Raw genomic sequence first — 15,203 nt, 5'->3', positions numbered from 1 at the left:
TATCCGAATTGGGAAGGTAACGTTTGTTTTAATCAGAGTGGATGGGGTTAAATGATTAAAGAATATAAATGCCCTTAGAAAATGAAGATTAGAGAAAAAAGGGGTTAATTTTTTGAAGAATAGAGAAAAAAGGGGGGAAAATTAAAAGTTTAAATACAGAATAACAGACCCCCCCATCCAGACCCTCATATATACAATAATGTCAATAATTTATTATATTTCTCTGTTTTAACCAAAATATTGTTAAAATGTTAACTGTATAATAAAGAGCAGGATATTTTCTAACGCTATTTGTAAAGGTTTTTTTTAAGGAAATAATTTTTAAAATAAGTAAAAAATAATCTGCAACAACAGTTAGATTTAAGCTGAGACTACTATAACACTGTTAAAGTAGTCTCAGATTTAAGAAAAAAAATGTCTGAGATTTTTTTTTTTAGTTGCATTCTATTAGTATTATCTTGAGAAATGCAGGAGCTAGATTAAAGGTGTAAAATTATGAAAAAAAATATAAATCAGCACAACAAGATCTATTAACCACAAAAATTTGAGAGAGAAAAAAAAACAGTAAACCAATTTTGAGAAATTCCCCTGCCTCATACACATTTTTCATTTTTTTTTTTTTTTTTTTGCTGTTATTTTGACAGCTGCAAAAATTATCGGCCTAATATGATCTGTCTACTCTGATATTTTTTACACCTGTTTTGGTGTTATTGTCCCTGTAAGAAAAGCTTTTAAAGTTAAAATTGGCTCTTAAATAAAAAAGTAGCCAGGTTTAATATATTTATTGCAAACATTATTTGCAGCACAAAAAGAGTAACTGAAGAGTGCGCAAATGAAGGTAAACATTAGCTATAAACTGATGGTGTACTGTTTCTCTCTCACCAGGTTAGGCATACAATCACAGGATGTGACTCTTGTTTTTCATCACCTAGCGTCCATCATCGGTCATCAACTAATAACTTTTACAAAAATTTTCTTCTCTGAAACTGCTGGACTAATAAATTTAACCAAACTCGACCACATTAAACATTGGGGTATCTTGTTTTAAGAAAATGTGTCTAAAGACTTTGCCTGCCAACCAATATATATGGCTGACAAGGCCAAAAATAGTGAATAGGAAGTAGAATGGAATTTTGTCTGATATTATGAAAATTGTTTATATGAATAGAGAAAATCTGACAGGGGCAAACATGCCTAGAATGTTTATTTATCACTACCAATTGTTAGTATACGTCTAAAGTGTCAGGTGACTTGTATAAGAGTTAATGCCCTTACATAACAAATTTTACCACCTTTGTTCTCTAGACTACATTTCTGCATATTATCTTGAAAGCTATTATATAAGATACAGATAAACATTAAATTGCGAAAATGATCAATAAGACAGTGCTACAAATAATTTGAATATAATGGTCAAAATCGTCAGTCGACTCTAGCTTAGAGTTATTGCCCTTTGAAGGCTATTGCATGAGTTTACCATTTTTTGCATTTTTGCCTTATAACTTAAAAATAAGATTTAGATAGAAAGAATCTTACATAAGCAAAAATGATCTGTGAGACAAAATTTATAATTGAAAAATTGAAAAAAAATGTCTGATGACTCCTTATTGAAGTGATCGTCCTTTAATGACAATTTTTATCATTTGTTTGCCCTGTGTTGTGTTTTAAACAGAAACTGAAGAAAATAGAGAGAAACTAAACAGATTAAATGAGTAGCAGCTCAATATCAATAAAACGGTGATTTTTGTCTTGAATTCTATTTTCGTTCAAAATGTTGGAGAGTTTCTTTTGTTAAATATGTAATAGACCAAGGTGAGCGAAACATGTTCTTTAGATATCTATGATTTGTAGAATAATTTGAAGGTAGTTGTTGGTTAAGTGGTTATTTTTTTATTTTTTATGATACATTTTTTTTTTGTGATAAGGTGATTTTCTGAGATATCTTATGGGTAAAACATCAGAATGAGTTCCTATCATTTGGTATATTGCCACCTTTAAATTTCATAGTAGAAATATTTTTAATCTCTGTGCAGGTTAAGTTTATTTGGTTTATAGTCTCATTACAATGAAAATGTCTTTTACGCATGGCTAATAGTGGATTGGACTTTGATAGCATTAATCTAATATTATTACACTGTTCCTGTAAATGGTTATCCTTGATCTAGCACGTTCTATGTACTGATTGAAGTCTATAAGTAAATAAATCAATTCTTAGTTTATTCTTATATGTTAGGAATTAAAAACAAGATTGCACACGGTGAAATGTCTTGCCCTTTTAGCTAACCATTGATTTTATGTTGGTATCCCTAAATATAAAGATTTATCAGGGCCGTAACTAGCCTCATCTAATAGTGAGGCAAAATATATTTAAAAATTATATATATAAAAAAAAAATTGACGAGGGGTTTGGGGGCCGCTCAAGGCCCCCAGAAGCTCTGAGAAAAATTACGAAAAATCGTGCATTCTGAAAGTTTCCCGGATTCTTTCCGACATTAAAACGCAATTAATTGTTTGCTATTTTTCGACAATAATCTGGTCTCAAAGCAAGAACATAGATTCATTGTGATTTAAGACTTTTAGGTTTTATGGAAAACATTAAAAGACCGATATGTAGGATAAAGCAAAAATCGTAATTCTCATAATCATTAATACAGGACCTGTCTTGTCTGTTCTTGTCTTAATTGTATTGTGCTTGGACTATAGTTATTTTTTTATGACTAGATTTAAATAAAGTGACAGATTGTACTTTAAGTAGTAGTACTGCTTCAGTCGACAATAGGGACCATCTTGACCCTGTTTTACGGTATTATTGGTTCTTTTATTGTTGAAGACCCTCCAGCAACTTTGACCATTGTCTTTTAGAATTTTTTCTATGCATTGACTCTGTGCGATTATGTTTCGTGCACATTTACTCCATATTCCTTTATTTTCTGTTAGAGGGTCTGAACATGACTTAATGCAAGTTAAACCCTTCAATAGAAAAGCTAGGTCATATGGCAATACACTATTGTTTTTTTTTACCAAATTATTTGAATCCGGGAAATTGGTGACCTTACTTTAATTTAAACCATGTCAGCTTTCTAGTTTTATCTACCCTAAAAAAAAAACCAGTTTTGTACTCTTTGATATCAAGTTCAATTCTCCATGCAGAAACGACAATTTTTTTCTGTGTCTTGTAGCATCGTATCTTCTTAAAATATTTTCTCGCACAATATCTGGACATCGGTGGGCATGAAACATTGCAAAACCACACGTTTACAAATGAAAATCAACACTCAGCTATAGTCACAAAGTAGGACAATAAATGAACAAATGACAAACCCGGGACAGTCACATAGAAGTACAAACAATAGACTATCAACTCTGAAAACTAAAAGTAAAATAGAAACATGGATCACGAAAAACATGCAGGGGCAGACACCAGAGAGTGAAGAGAACTTGCTTCTTGCTAGACACTTTCTATGAAATTAATTTGATATTAAGACAATCTTTTGTTTAAGTTTTTTTTTTTAAATTTCTAACATGAGGCATTTGTCTCATTTGCCTCAATGTAGTTACGGCCCTGTTTATTACAACTATCACATAAACTTAACATAATCCAAGAAAATGAGATCGACAAGGTCAGATAAACCAAACTAGAAATACATGTATACCTAACAATTGTAAGTGTACATGTCTGTCTGACCTTGACCTCATTTTAATGGTTCATTGTTCAATATTAAGTTTTCCTGGTTTAGTTTTTTTTCTCTCGATATATCACGATGTTCAGTAGGTCAACTATATTTAAGGAATGATTGTAATGTGTATATGTATTTCTAGTTTGGTTTAAGGAAGGTGCACATGCCTGTCTGTCAGGATTCATCTGACCTCATTTTCATGGTTCATTGGTCGTAATTCCACACTCCTAATATGCTTTAAATATAGGCGACCTATTGCAAAAAGTATCTAAGAAACAAACTTAACCAGGAAAACTTAATATTGATCAATAAACCAAGAAAATGAGGCCATGGTTAGATGAACCCTGTCAGACAGACATGTGCACCTTACAATCAAATGTGATTGACCTATTGCATATAATATCTATAAAGAAACAGACTTAGCAAGGAAAACTAGATTGACCAATGAACCATGAAAATGAGGTCATGGTCAAATGATTATTTCAAGACAGACATTTAATCTTTACAATCATTCCATACAACAAATTGCTTATAGAAAAAATAAAACTTAAGATTGAGGAATGAACAGTAAAATGAGGTCAAGGTCAAATAAAACATGCAAGACGGACAATTACATGATAAAATATTTTCATACACCAAATATAGTTGAACTATTAAATGCCTTAAGTGTAACAAAAACACAAAACTTGATTTTGACCACTGAACCATGAAAATGAGATCAAGGTCAGATGAAACTTGCCAGTTTGACATGTACACATGTTTCTCGATGCATTGGAGACCTATTTGTGACCTTCTGCTGTTGTCTGTTCTAAGGTCGGGTTGTTGTCTCTTTGACACATTCCCAATTTCCATTCTCAATTTTACAAGTTGCATCATTATATACACCAAATATTATAGACCTATTGTTTATAGAATCTGCGATATGGACTTTACCACGAAAACTTAACCATGTTCCACTGATCCATGAAATGAGATTGAGGTCAATTGAAAACTGTCTGATTGATATTTCTTTTAGAATGATCTTTCTAACTGTATCTTCAAAGGTTTTACCATATGAATTAAAGGTAATACAAAGTGATCTCCAATAATAAATAACCTCTTTCCACTTTGTAATGCTAGGTTACCTAAATTTTTTAAATGAGTTTTATGGAATTAAATTTTGCAGACTGGCCCCAACAACTTTTTTGTTTTCAGAAAAGTCTGATCTGACATTTTACAGATTGAGTCATATTCACTACTGTATATTGTTTTACTTGTCTTATGTGTTAATGAGTCTATTTCTCATACTAGGGATGAGTCATGCAGAACAGGGAATGACAACTCTCTTGACACATTTGGTATCCCTCTGTTTAGTTATATTGTTTTATGATATTTTCTCTTAGTTGCTTTTAGATGCATAAGTCTTGAAACTGCAGTTAGTTGACTCCAAGTTGTTGAAAGCCTTACACAGTGACATCGAGATGAAGAGCCACATTAATAGTCTCTTTGTTCATGTTCTGATTTGTCTTTAATTCCCATGACAAGTGTTTTGGTACACTACTATATGTATCACATGTTATTCACTCATCATGGCTGTTTTCTTGAGATGTAATGGCAATGATGTTTGGGGCTTTTGATGATGGTGATGGATGACTGTTTAAGATTCATAGCAAATCAAATGCATATTCCGTACAAGAACATGTACCGGTAATTGGAATATGAATATGAACCCCGTTTTGTACTAGACACACAGAGCCAGATGTATAAGGGTCAATTCTCAAGGTAACAGTCTAGAAGAAGACATGTCACTCTACACAGAAACATTATTCTATCTTGAGTCAAGCAGTCTATGGTCTTGCTAAGCAGAGAACAGGCAAACACCAATATTTCAGTCTTTGGTTTGACTTCCCTTTTGACCCAATTAAATAAACAATAAAAAAATGTTCGATAAAATGCTTTATTAAATATCTAATAAAAATCAAATTTAGAATAATAATCACTGTACATGTTATACACACTTATCTTCACACATGACTAGAAATAATTACTTTCACTCATTCATAAACTTGAGATCAATATTCTCACACAATTCATTCATACCATTATTTGAGAAGTATTTCTAGTTATAAATGTTTGTAATTTTGTAACAAAAAGTTGTTAAAATGTTTGATTTAACATCAAAACATGCCCCTCTTGAACTGTAACTGTAAAGTTAGAAATTTTCATAAGGTGTATATTTAGACTAATTTTGTGAATAAGATAAATTCATTAAAATATCCCCTTGCATAAATTTGTTCTCTATAGAAGATCAGAATGGGAGAAAAAAATAAACTATTTTACAGTATCAGTTCTAACAAAGAGTAGTTTTTTTTTTGAAAAGTTTAAGACTGTTCAACCCATTGAAAATGTATCAACTCTTATATAAGCTCAATTATAATACATTCTTGCATTCTTTATATTTGGTGTTATAAAAAAAAAATATAAATACATTAAAAACACAAGGCTGCTACAAATTAGACACATTACATCATATAAAAACTGAATATTGTAAAGTAAACTCTTAAATGGCATTTATTTTTGCTATTATCAATTCAGCAAAATAATAACTGTTTTCAGGAGTATTATTCTATCTGACGAGGTAGATGATACTAAATGGTGGGTTTTATTAACTGCAGATATTCTGAATGATGAATGTATTTCCTCCAAGACCTGACCTTTTTTATTTTTATTTTAAATAAATTTTAAATTAATGATTTATTCAACACTATAGGGACACTTCAAATTGGATTCAACCTATACAGTCTTCATATCCATTACAATATTATTCCATTTTAAGTTGCTATGTTAAAAATAATAAAATTCATGACATTCAAATGTAACTTTTACAAAAACAATGCATACAATTGTGCTCCTAAATAATTGGGAAACTGAAACTTAAACAAATACATACTTTTATGTAAAACAATTTCTATACAACATTGAGGTAAACAAATACGAGATTCATTAATTTGTCTCCATTTTGATTTATGCTTACAAATACTGGCCAACTTTAAAACAAACAATATAAATGCTTCAACTTTCTCACTTTGAAAATGCAAATACAACATTTTCATAAAAGTGATAGGAGAAAATTTTAATATCATTTTGGTGCTAGTAATTTCCATTCTTCTATATTCAATTATTCCGCTTATATTCATTCATCCGTTCACTATTATCATATTCATGGATGGAAAATATCTAAATATTACATAACTCTAAATTTGCTGCCGATGTAAAAAGTGCAGTTGCATATTCAAATTATGATGCTTGTAAAACCTGACATTCAAAAGATCATTCATGTATGACATTTAACAGATCATTCATGCCTGATATCCACCAGATCGTTTGTGCATGATATCCACCAGATCATCTGTGCATGATATCCACCAGATCATCTGTGCATGATATCCACCAGATCATCTGTGCATGATATCCACCAGATCATCTGTGCATGATATCCACCAGATTGTTTGTGGTTTTTTTACATTTATCAATCATACAGACTATAGGGAACAAATATATATGCATTTTAACCTCTAATATATCTTTAATTCAAAACTGAGTTTTAGAAGAAAAATAATTTTTTTATATATTCTTAATCTGTATTTTGATACTTAGGTTTATTTTCAAACTATTTTATATGAAATTAACCAGTCAGTGCAAATACTTTTAATATAAGCCTTTGGGAATTTTGTTTAATGGTACTTTTTCCATATTAAATCTATTCTTATAATAATGCTAAATACAGCTTCATTTTCATTGGCAGTGTTACAGTTACATGTACTAGTATAAATAAAGGGACTTAATTTACACACACATGAACACATTACAACACAAAAATATCACCGTTAAAAAAATGTTGTTTATGTACATCTATGGAAAACAAATATTCCTTTTTTTCTAATATAACTTAACACTTCAAAACATCTTTAAGAAAAATGAAACTATATTTGTATGTGTAATAATATCATAATATAGTCATAATAGCATAATTAGAATTATACCATATGTGACTTTTAATTCTAAAAATATATGATCACGAATCTCAGAATGGATTTTCTGAAATAGCTCTCAGCTCAACAGAGCTGAACAACAAAATACAAATAGTATTAACTTTACTTGTAGAAAAGTGACAACAGCAAGCAATTGCCTGACATTTGCAGAAATTTTAGAATATTATGCTTAAACCTATAAAAATTTATACATATTTACATAATTTACTACAACTATTTACATCATATTTACAAAACAATAAATAATTAAGTATATCACACAACTTTAAAATTAATAACTAAAATAATTTAAATTAATTAGAACCTTAGTGAGCAAGCTCATACCAACCCCATCCCCCACATCAATGAAGAGTTGACCTACTAAAAAAAGTTTAGGGCTATCCAGGTGAGGCCCAACCCATGTATACTTTAATCAAATTTGAAGAGGATCCAAAATGTATGAAGAAATTATCCAGGCAAAAAAAAAGTACTTATAGTCTAACAAAACAATAGCATTATAACCTCTGCAACTTTCTTGCATGGGGTCAAATAATTCTTAGTAGTTTAAAAGATAGTTATTGGAAACACCTGTTTTTCAATTTTTTAATAAGAGTTTAAGGTAGATCACAAGTATATATTTTTTGAGACAGAATTTTTTTATAATTTGCCAAAATAAAGATTTTACTATGCTCTTTTCAAAAATTTAATAAAAAGTATGGGTCACCGTGCTATTTTTCAAGCTATGAGTCGTTGAAAATTGCCAAAATTTGGTTAGTTTGTTCATGAAAATACACATTAGTGTGCATAAAAAAAATTCTATGAGATAGAATTTTGAAATAAATTGTGATAAGAAAGGTTTCATAATATGTTTTAAGAAAATAAAAAGAAAACATGGTGTCACCGAACTTGTTTTCTTGCTACAAGTAAAAATTAAAAATATCCCTATTAGCCCAGTATAAATTTTGTACTAAAAGAGTTATCTCCCCTTAAATGGCTCATTTGAAGAAAAGAATGATTTTTAAACCAACCAAATTGATATTTGTTAAAATATTTTGTATTATACAAATAATTAACAAGTTTTCTTTAAATAGAAAATACATTCTAACCATTGAATTGCAAATCTGTCTCCAAATTTGCAGATTTAGGCAAATAACTAGACCGGTTTTGTACTGTAATTGTACAATCCAAGATGGCGGTATACCATGAATCTACCTTAAAAGATTACAATGAGGATAATTAAAGACTACTATTTAGAAGATAATATATGAGGTTAGAAAACAGTCCCATGAAATATACCAAGTTATTACTGATATATTAAAGGAACTTCAGTGTTTTTATTGTCATCTTTATTGATAGCTATCAAAAAGTGTTTCATGGTGAACTGATGAAGTTAAAACTTTAAGCAAGCCTTCTGGGATTCAGGAGTTGTCTAGAACTATCAATTCCTGATATGTTGTTTAAACATCAGTAGCTTGAAATGAAAGCTACTACATTTTGCTGGAATAAATAATAAATATCTGTTTACCTCTGAAGTCGCAAACACTGATCAATCATATAAAGTTATTCACAATCTAAAAATTGTTTTCAAAAATTGCCGTCTGAAGTACCTGATTTCTACATTAAAGCTTGTGATCAAATACACTAATTATGTATTGATTGTCAAGTTATACTGAAAAAAAACCAATCACCATTTTGAAAATTGACTTAGGTAAAATTAACTGTCAATTATAAACCTTATTTCAGGACCACAGACTTATTTCTTTGATCAAACCTTAATGAACTCTTCAATGAATATTCTAAAACATAACCATTTTTGTATCAACAAAAAAATATATATATACAACTTTCTATAAATACATAACTTGTCTTCTAAATGAATGGAATGAACACTAACCAATAACAAAACTGGGAAAAACAAAAAAATATTCCAACAACAAAATTATGAGTATTTGGTGCAGTTACCGGTTACTTTTGACTTAGTCATTTATATGGGGTTGTCAATTTGGTTCTTTATATATATTGCACCACATGTAGAAAGACATATGTTCAAATATTTCATCAAAGTTTTTTTGTATGAAATTTTAAAAAATGGCTGCTCTGTCTTTAACAATAGAAAAAAAGTAACATTTTTCTATTTCATTTGAAATTTAAACGTATATTATAAACCTTATGGCTAAAAAAAATTTCAGATGAGTGGTCTAAGCAAAAACACACACAAATATATTTTTGATAAAACTGATGTCTACTAATAATGCTTCGTCAAAACTTTTTGAATAATTGCATATTTTTTTCTGGTGAAATACAAACAAAATGAAAAATGAAAAAGTTACAAAAATGGGCCATAAAAATATACAAAATAAAATACAGACTCAAAACAAATTTATAATAAATATAAAAGACATTTTAATTACAAAATTTAAATAATATCAATGTTTGTTATATAGCACCATTTCAATATCTGTGGATTTCATCATTACACTGCTTCTATAAATAGTAACGTCTTTGTTCCTCAAACAAATATCCTTTGAAAGACAGCAATGTACAAAATTGCACTTTTTTTCAATTTTAAGTCCTTTTACTGCTCTATAAATTAGAACAGTTTCTACTGCAACTTTCTTGTCAATGTATTTTCATTCTCAAGATATATCCTGAAGATAAATTCAATTACCTTGACAAAAACTCCACAAAGTCTAATAACATTTGAGGACTGTTTGCACTGCCAGCAACCCATTCTATTGATAACTAAGTATTTGTACACCAAGTATCAGACTGGTTTTCTGAGATTTCTTCCTTTGGACGGAAAAAGTTTATAGCAGTGATACTGTTATATAAATATTAGAATGGAAATATATACATGAGAAATGAGATATGTACATGATGTGGAGTGAGAATTCTTCCATGAGTATTGCTGAATGTGTATCATCTTCTAAAATCCTGAAATATAAATGAATTGTTTTAATAAAATTTTAAGTTAAATGCTTAACTGTTTTATAAATCATAAAGTTATAATTCCTTCATAAATACTAGACAACAGTTGCTTGCATTTAATTTCATAAGGATTAATTCAATTTAATTGATATATTGATTGGTGTTTAATGCCACAATCAACACTGTTGTGCTATTTCGTGGCAGTTAGTTTCTATTGGTGGAGAAAGCTAGAGTGCCCGAAGAAAACCAAGACCTTTGGCAGGAAAACTGTCAGTCCAAGTCAATTAAGATTGGAGTCGAGTGCACCTTTAGAGTGTGGTTCGAACAAACACCAAATAAAGATCTCTATACCAGTATCCATAAGAAACATCAAGAAATATTTATTCTTGTGCAAGTTTTTAAAACAATATTAACTCACATTAAAAGCTCCTTACTTTTTATTTTACTGTTGAAGAATTTTATCTTAGGTGACACAAAAGCAAACTTTTTTAAAATTTGAAGGGAACTAATTTTCCAACTTTATTTTCCTAAAAAGTGGGGTTTTTTTAATTGTTGATTGATAAATAATAATACAGAAGCAGGATTACTGAAAAAGTCCTCTTACCTCCATCATCAATGTCTTACATCTAACTGAAGACCAAAGCTTACATCTGGTGAGCATGTACCACAATGTCCACCACAAACTCCTTGTACAACTTCTCTATCCTACAAAAGTAATGCCTCTTTTTTAGTATACTTATTCAACAATTTCAAATAATCCATTTACAAATAATTATAATAGGTTGTTATTTGTTTGATAACATTCAACTCAATTTATTATGTTTCATTTTATGTGTAATGTCAGTAATTTCAAACCAGTATCATCATTTTGTTGGTTTTTAGATATCTTCAATGTCATTAACAAACAGTTTTGGACTCGTGTGTTATTAAGCAAAAGAAACACTGACACAAAACAGAATGGTTAAAATTTCAAATAGTTGGATTTAAGTTACAATTTCAAGTTGGAAATGTAGTATGTTTCAAATTCACAGTTTACCTTGTTTCGATGTGCATATCATTATTTCTATGTTTTTTTCTAGAGTATAGTCCATTGTGGATTAAATAAGCTAAAATATGATAACTAATTTTGAATCTAGTTCTGATGTTTATTCCCTGATCCAATACTAATGCCCTATACTTACATTGAGTATTTGTATAGATTTTGAGGTACGTTTTCCATATGACTTCCATGTGGTATTTTTAGACACTAGCAAACCAGTGCCAGATAAGTTGATACTAAATCTACCCTGAAATTATAAGACTTTGGTGTTACACATGTACTTGGAAATATAATATGTCACAATATTATGCTTCAACCATTTCCTCTACAATGAATTTTATTGCTGTTCTTATCTCATTTATTTTTTGATTTTTCCCCTTCTATAACCAATGGTACTTTTGAAGTGTCACAGAAACAAAAGATCACAAAAAGATGAAATTAATGTCTATGGGGTTTTATAATGTAGATTATGTTTATTTAAGAAACTAGATGTTGTTTCAAAATTTCATCTCAGTGAAGAAGAAATTTGAAATTTATTGATGGGGAACTGAAATACAGTATTTTTTTTCAGTAATATTGATTAGCAAAAGTGAAATTTAAAATTAACAAAAAAGCTATTGATGATCTTAAATGAATGTATATTTACCTGAGGGCAATGATTCTTGGCACTGTAACAGTCACCAGCAGATGCAAAAGGAATGTATTTTCCACTATGGGATGTGGCAAATGATGTATCTGTGGCTGCAATACACAATGTTTATTAATAATCATATAAAGTTAAATTTCTCTTTCAGATAACTAGTCAGTCTATTAACACATGTTTCAATTGTTATATAGTTGACATACAGTAAACCAACTTATTTTTGCAGATACTTTATTTTGCGTTCAACCCTCTCTAGCCCACTTAATGTCGATTTAAATTCGCGATTTTCAAATTCACAATAAATTTTCCAACAATTAATATTTGCGTTATCTATATACTGGTGAAAATCCAGAAATTAAATTTCTTGCAAAAATTAGTTGGTTTACAGTAAATGAAATATATAAAGTATCTGCAGTAAAAAAAAGAGAAAATCATGATTGTATGAGTCAAGTTAATTTAATGGTAAAGTATTATTGATCAACCCCATGTCATGGTGCAAAAGATATTTTTATACTAACCACCATAATTATTCCGTAGTCACTCCATAAATTCATTCTAACATTACTCACAAAAAAGATGCAAAATGTATTAAATTGACATTTGTTTAAAGTGTAAATGAGATGAACTTCAAAGAGAGTATTGTCACAAAATCAGCCATCTTTGAAAAGATCTGTTCAACAATTGACAATTTCTACACCGGAGTATCCAAATTACATGTTTCTCTTCAGCTTTATTTATTCTGACCTTTTCTACGATGTATAATTTTTAAAATGATATCACACTATGTATTTTATTTGGTACTTACTGTTGACTATCATTGTCTTGAGATCTAGGCGAAGTTTAGTGTACGATGTATATCCTGCTAATCGGTAAGGTGAAATACGGAATTTGGAACTATCATTTTCTATTCTTGATCCATTATTTGGACATGACCTAGCTCTTTTCAACCTGGAAATTTAAAAAGAAATTAGAGCTACATCCTTCAAACTTATGACAACTTGTCCATCAAAACAAAAAAATACACCAAATGAATTGCTTACCCAACCACCCACCTGCCTGTGTACTACCCTAAACCAATATATACAGAGAATAGTAATCTATAAAATTGAGAAAGGAAATGGTGAATATGTCAAAGCGACAACCACCCGACCATAGAGCAAACAACAGCCGAAGGCAACCAATGGGTCTTCAATGTAGCGAGAATTCCCGCACCCGTAGGTGTCCTTCAGCTGGCCCCTAAAATATGCATAATAGTACAGTGATAATGGACGTCATACTAAACTCCGAATTAAACACAAGAAACTAAAATTTAAAATCATACAAGACTAACAAAGGCCAGAGGCTCCTGACTTGGGACAGGCGCAAAATTGCGGCGGGGTTAAACATGTTTGTGAGATCTCAACCCTCCCCCTATACCTCTAGCCAATGTAGAAAAGTAAAACAATAACAATACGCACATTAAAATTCAGTTCAAGAGAAGTCCGAGTCTGATGTCAAAAGATGTAACAAAAGAAAATAAATAAAATGACAATAATACATAAATAACAACAGACTACTAGCAGTTAACTGACATGCCAGCTCCAGACCTCAATTAAACTGATTGAAAGATTATGTCTTCATCATATGAATATCAGGTACAATCCCTCCCGTTAGGGGTTTAGTATCATACTATCATAAAATATATGAGAAGAACATAACCCGTGTCATGCCAACAACTGTTTTTTTTTTAAGGAAATATGTATAACAAAAAAAAGAAGGCATTTGTATTTTAATTAGTAGAATAGAATAATTATAAAAGCAGCTGACCATAACAACTTTGAATACCCAATAAAATCTTACCTCATGTCATAAATTTCAGCATAATTATCACCACCTCCAGCAGGTAATGTTATATATTCTTCAGGTTTATTGCTTTTCATATTTTTACAGAACACCTGCAAAATAAATTACTGAGTTATCCCTCTTTGTCCAAAGGACTGACATACAAGTTAATCAGTCATCAGCTTTACCAATTTTAAGAAACTACATTATGGAGCTATGATTCATGAACTGAATGAGAATAGCTAATCAAACTAAGGACAAGGAACATAAATAAATGTAAACATTGTGCTTGGAACTGACTAGCTTAACTCAATTTTTTAAATGTTTTCTCATAAAATGTCAGTTTGAAAAAAATATTTGCTACCAAAATGACACAGAGGAGATTCATTTGATATATTTTTTCTCAAAATTGATTTTTTTTCCCCCACCGTTTTTTAATAGACTAAAAGATCCAGAAAGTGTTACCTGTAAAATTCTTCCTTTCACCAATATACTGTACATATCATCATGTCTAATTGATGTCTTATCTTTTAACTCTAAACAGGACTTAGCATAACCTGAAAATATTATAATCATCATACTATAGGTAACAGTCTTGTATTACAACTCCAGTTTCCGGTGCATGTCAAAACATGGAGGGAAACAAAATAGTGCATTTTTTTCTGAATTTTTTTCTGAACTCAATTTTTTCTGTTTGATTATAGGTTTATGCTGAATTGAAACATATATATAGACTTTAAAAAAAATCTTGCAATCCCGGAAAGTGGACGGATATCATGTTTACTGGAAGTGGTGCGGCCTAGTAAAAAAATGTTTTGACTTCAATGATACATGATATGAACATGAAATTTTTTTTCTATGTAGCATTTTTTATTTTTTTATTTTCAAAGATCAGCTGTTTTGCATGTAAGCCTACGGAGCAGTCAATTACAAGACTGCAACCTATAAACACAAGTCTGCCTAAAAATATTTTAAAACATTGTACTTTAGTAACCAACATATGTAAATGTAAAGAAAATACATGTTTCATATTACTTGGCTGGCCCCTAATCCTTATCTTGGTCGCTAATATTTTAATTTCCCCT

The 15,203-nt window shown here is 30.1% G+C and overlaps 1 protein-coding gene across 3 annotated transcripts in view; it reads right to left on the bottom strand.

Annotated features, from left to right (window-relative positions):
• Positions 1-9,497: 9,497 nt before the first annotated feature.
• Positions 9,498-15,203, bottom strand: part of LOC139516746 (A disintegrin and metalloproteinase with thrombospondin motifs 9-like) — a 116,197-nt gene continuing 110,491 nt past the window's right edge. For all 3 annotated transcript variants that reach the window (XM_071307034.1, XM_071307041.1, XM_071307050.1), the window contains 7 exons: positions 14,584-14,675; positions 14,137-14,231; positions 13,103-13,245; positions 12,301-12,395; positions 11,797-11,901; positions 11,220-11,320; positions 9,498-10,621 (listed from right to left, as the gene is read on the bottom strand). In XM_071307034.1, the coding sequence (XP_071163135.1) occupies positions 11,228-11,320; positions 11,797-11,901; positions 12,301-12,395; positions 13,103-13,245; positions 14,137-14,231; positions 14,584-14,675 (623 nt within the window). In that variant the 3' untranslated portion in view covers positions 9,498-10,621; positions 11,220-11,227. The remainder of the gene's footprint in view (positions 10,622-11,219; positions 11,321-11,796; positions 11,902-12,300; positions 12,396-13,102; positions 13,246-14,136; positions 14,232-14,583; positions 14,676-15,203) is intronic.

Source organism: Mytilus edulis, chromosome 1 (assembly GCF_963676685.1).
Source record: "Mytilus edulis chromosome 1, xbMytEdul2.2, whole genome shotgun sequence".
In the NCBI taxonomy this organism is placed as follows: domain Eukaryota; kingdom Metazoa; phylum Mollusca; class Bivalvia; order Mytilida; family Mytilidae; genus Mytilus; species Mytilus edulis.
This window is presented reverse-complemented; position numbering and strand designations above follow the sequence as displayed.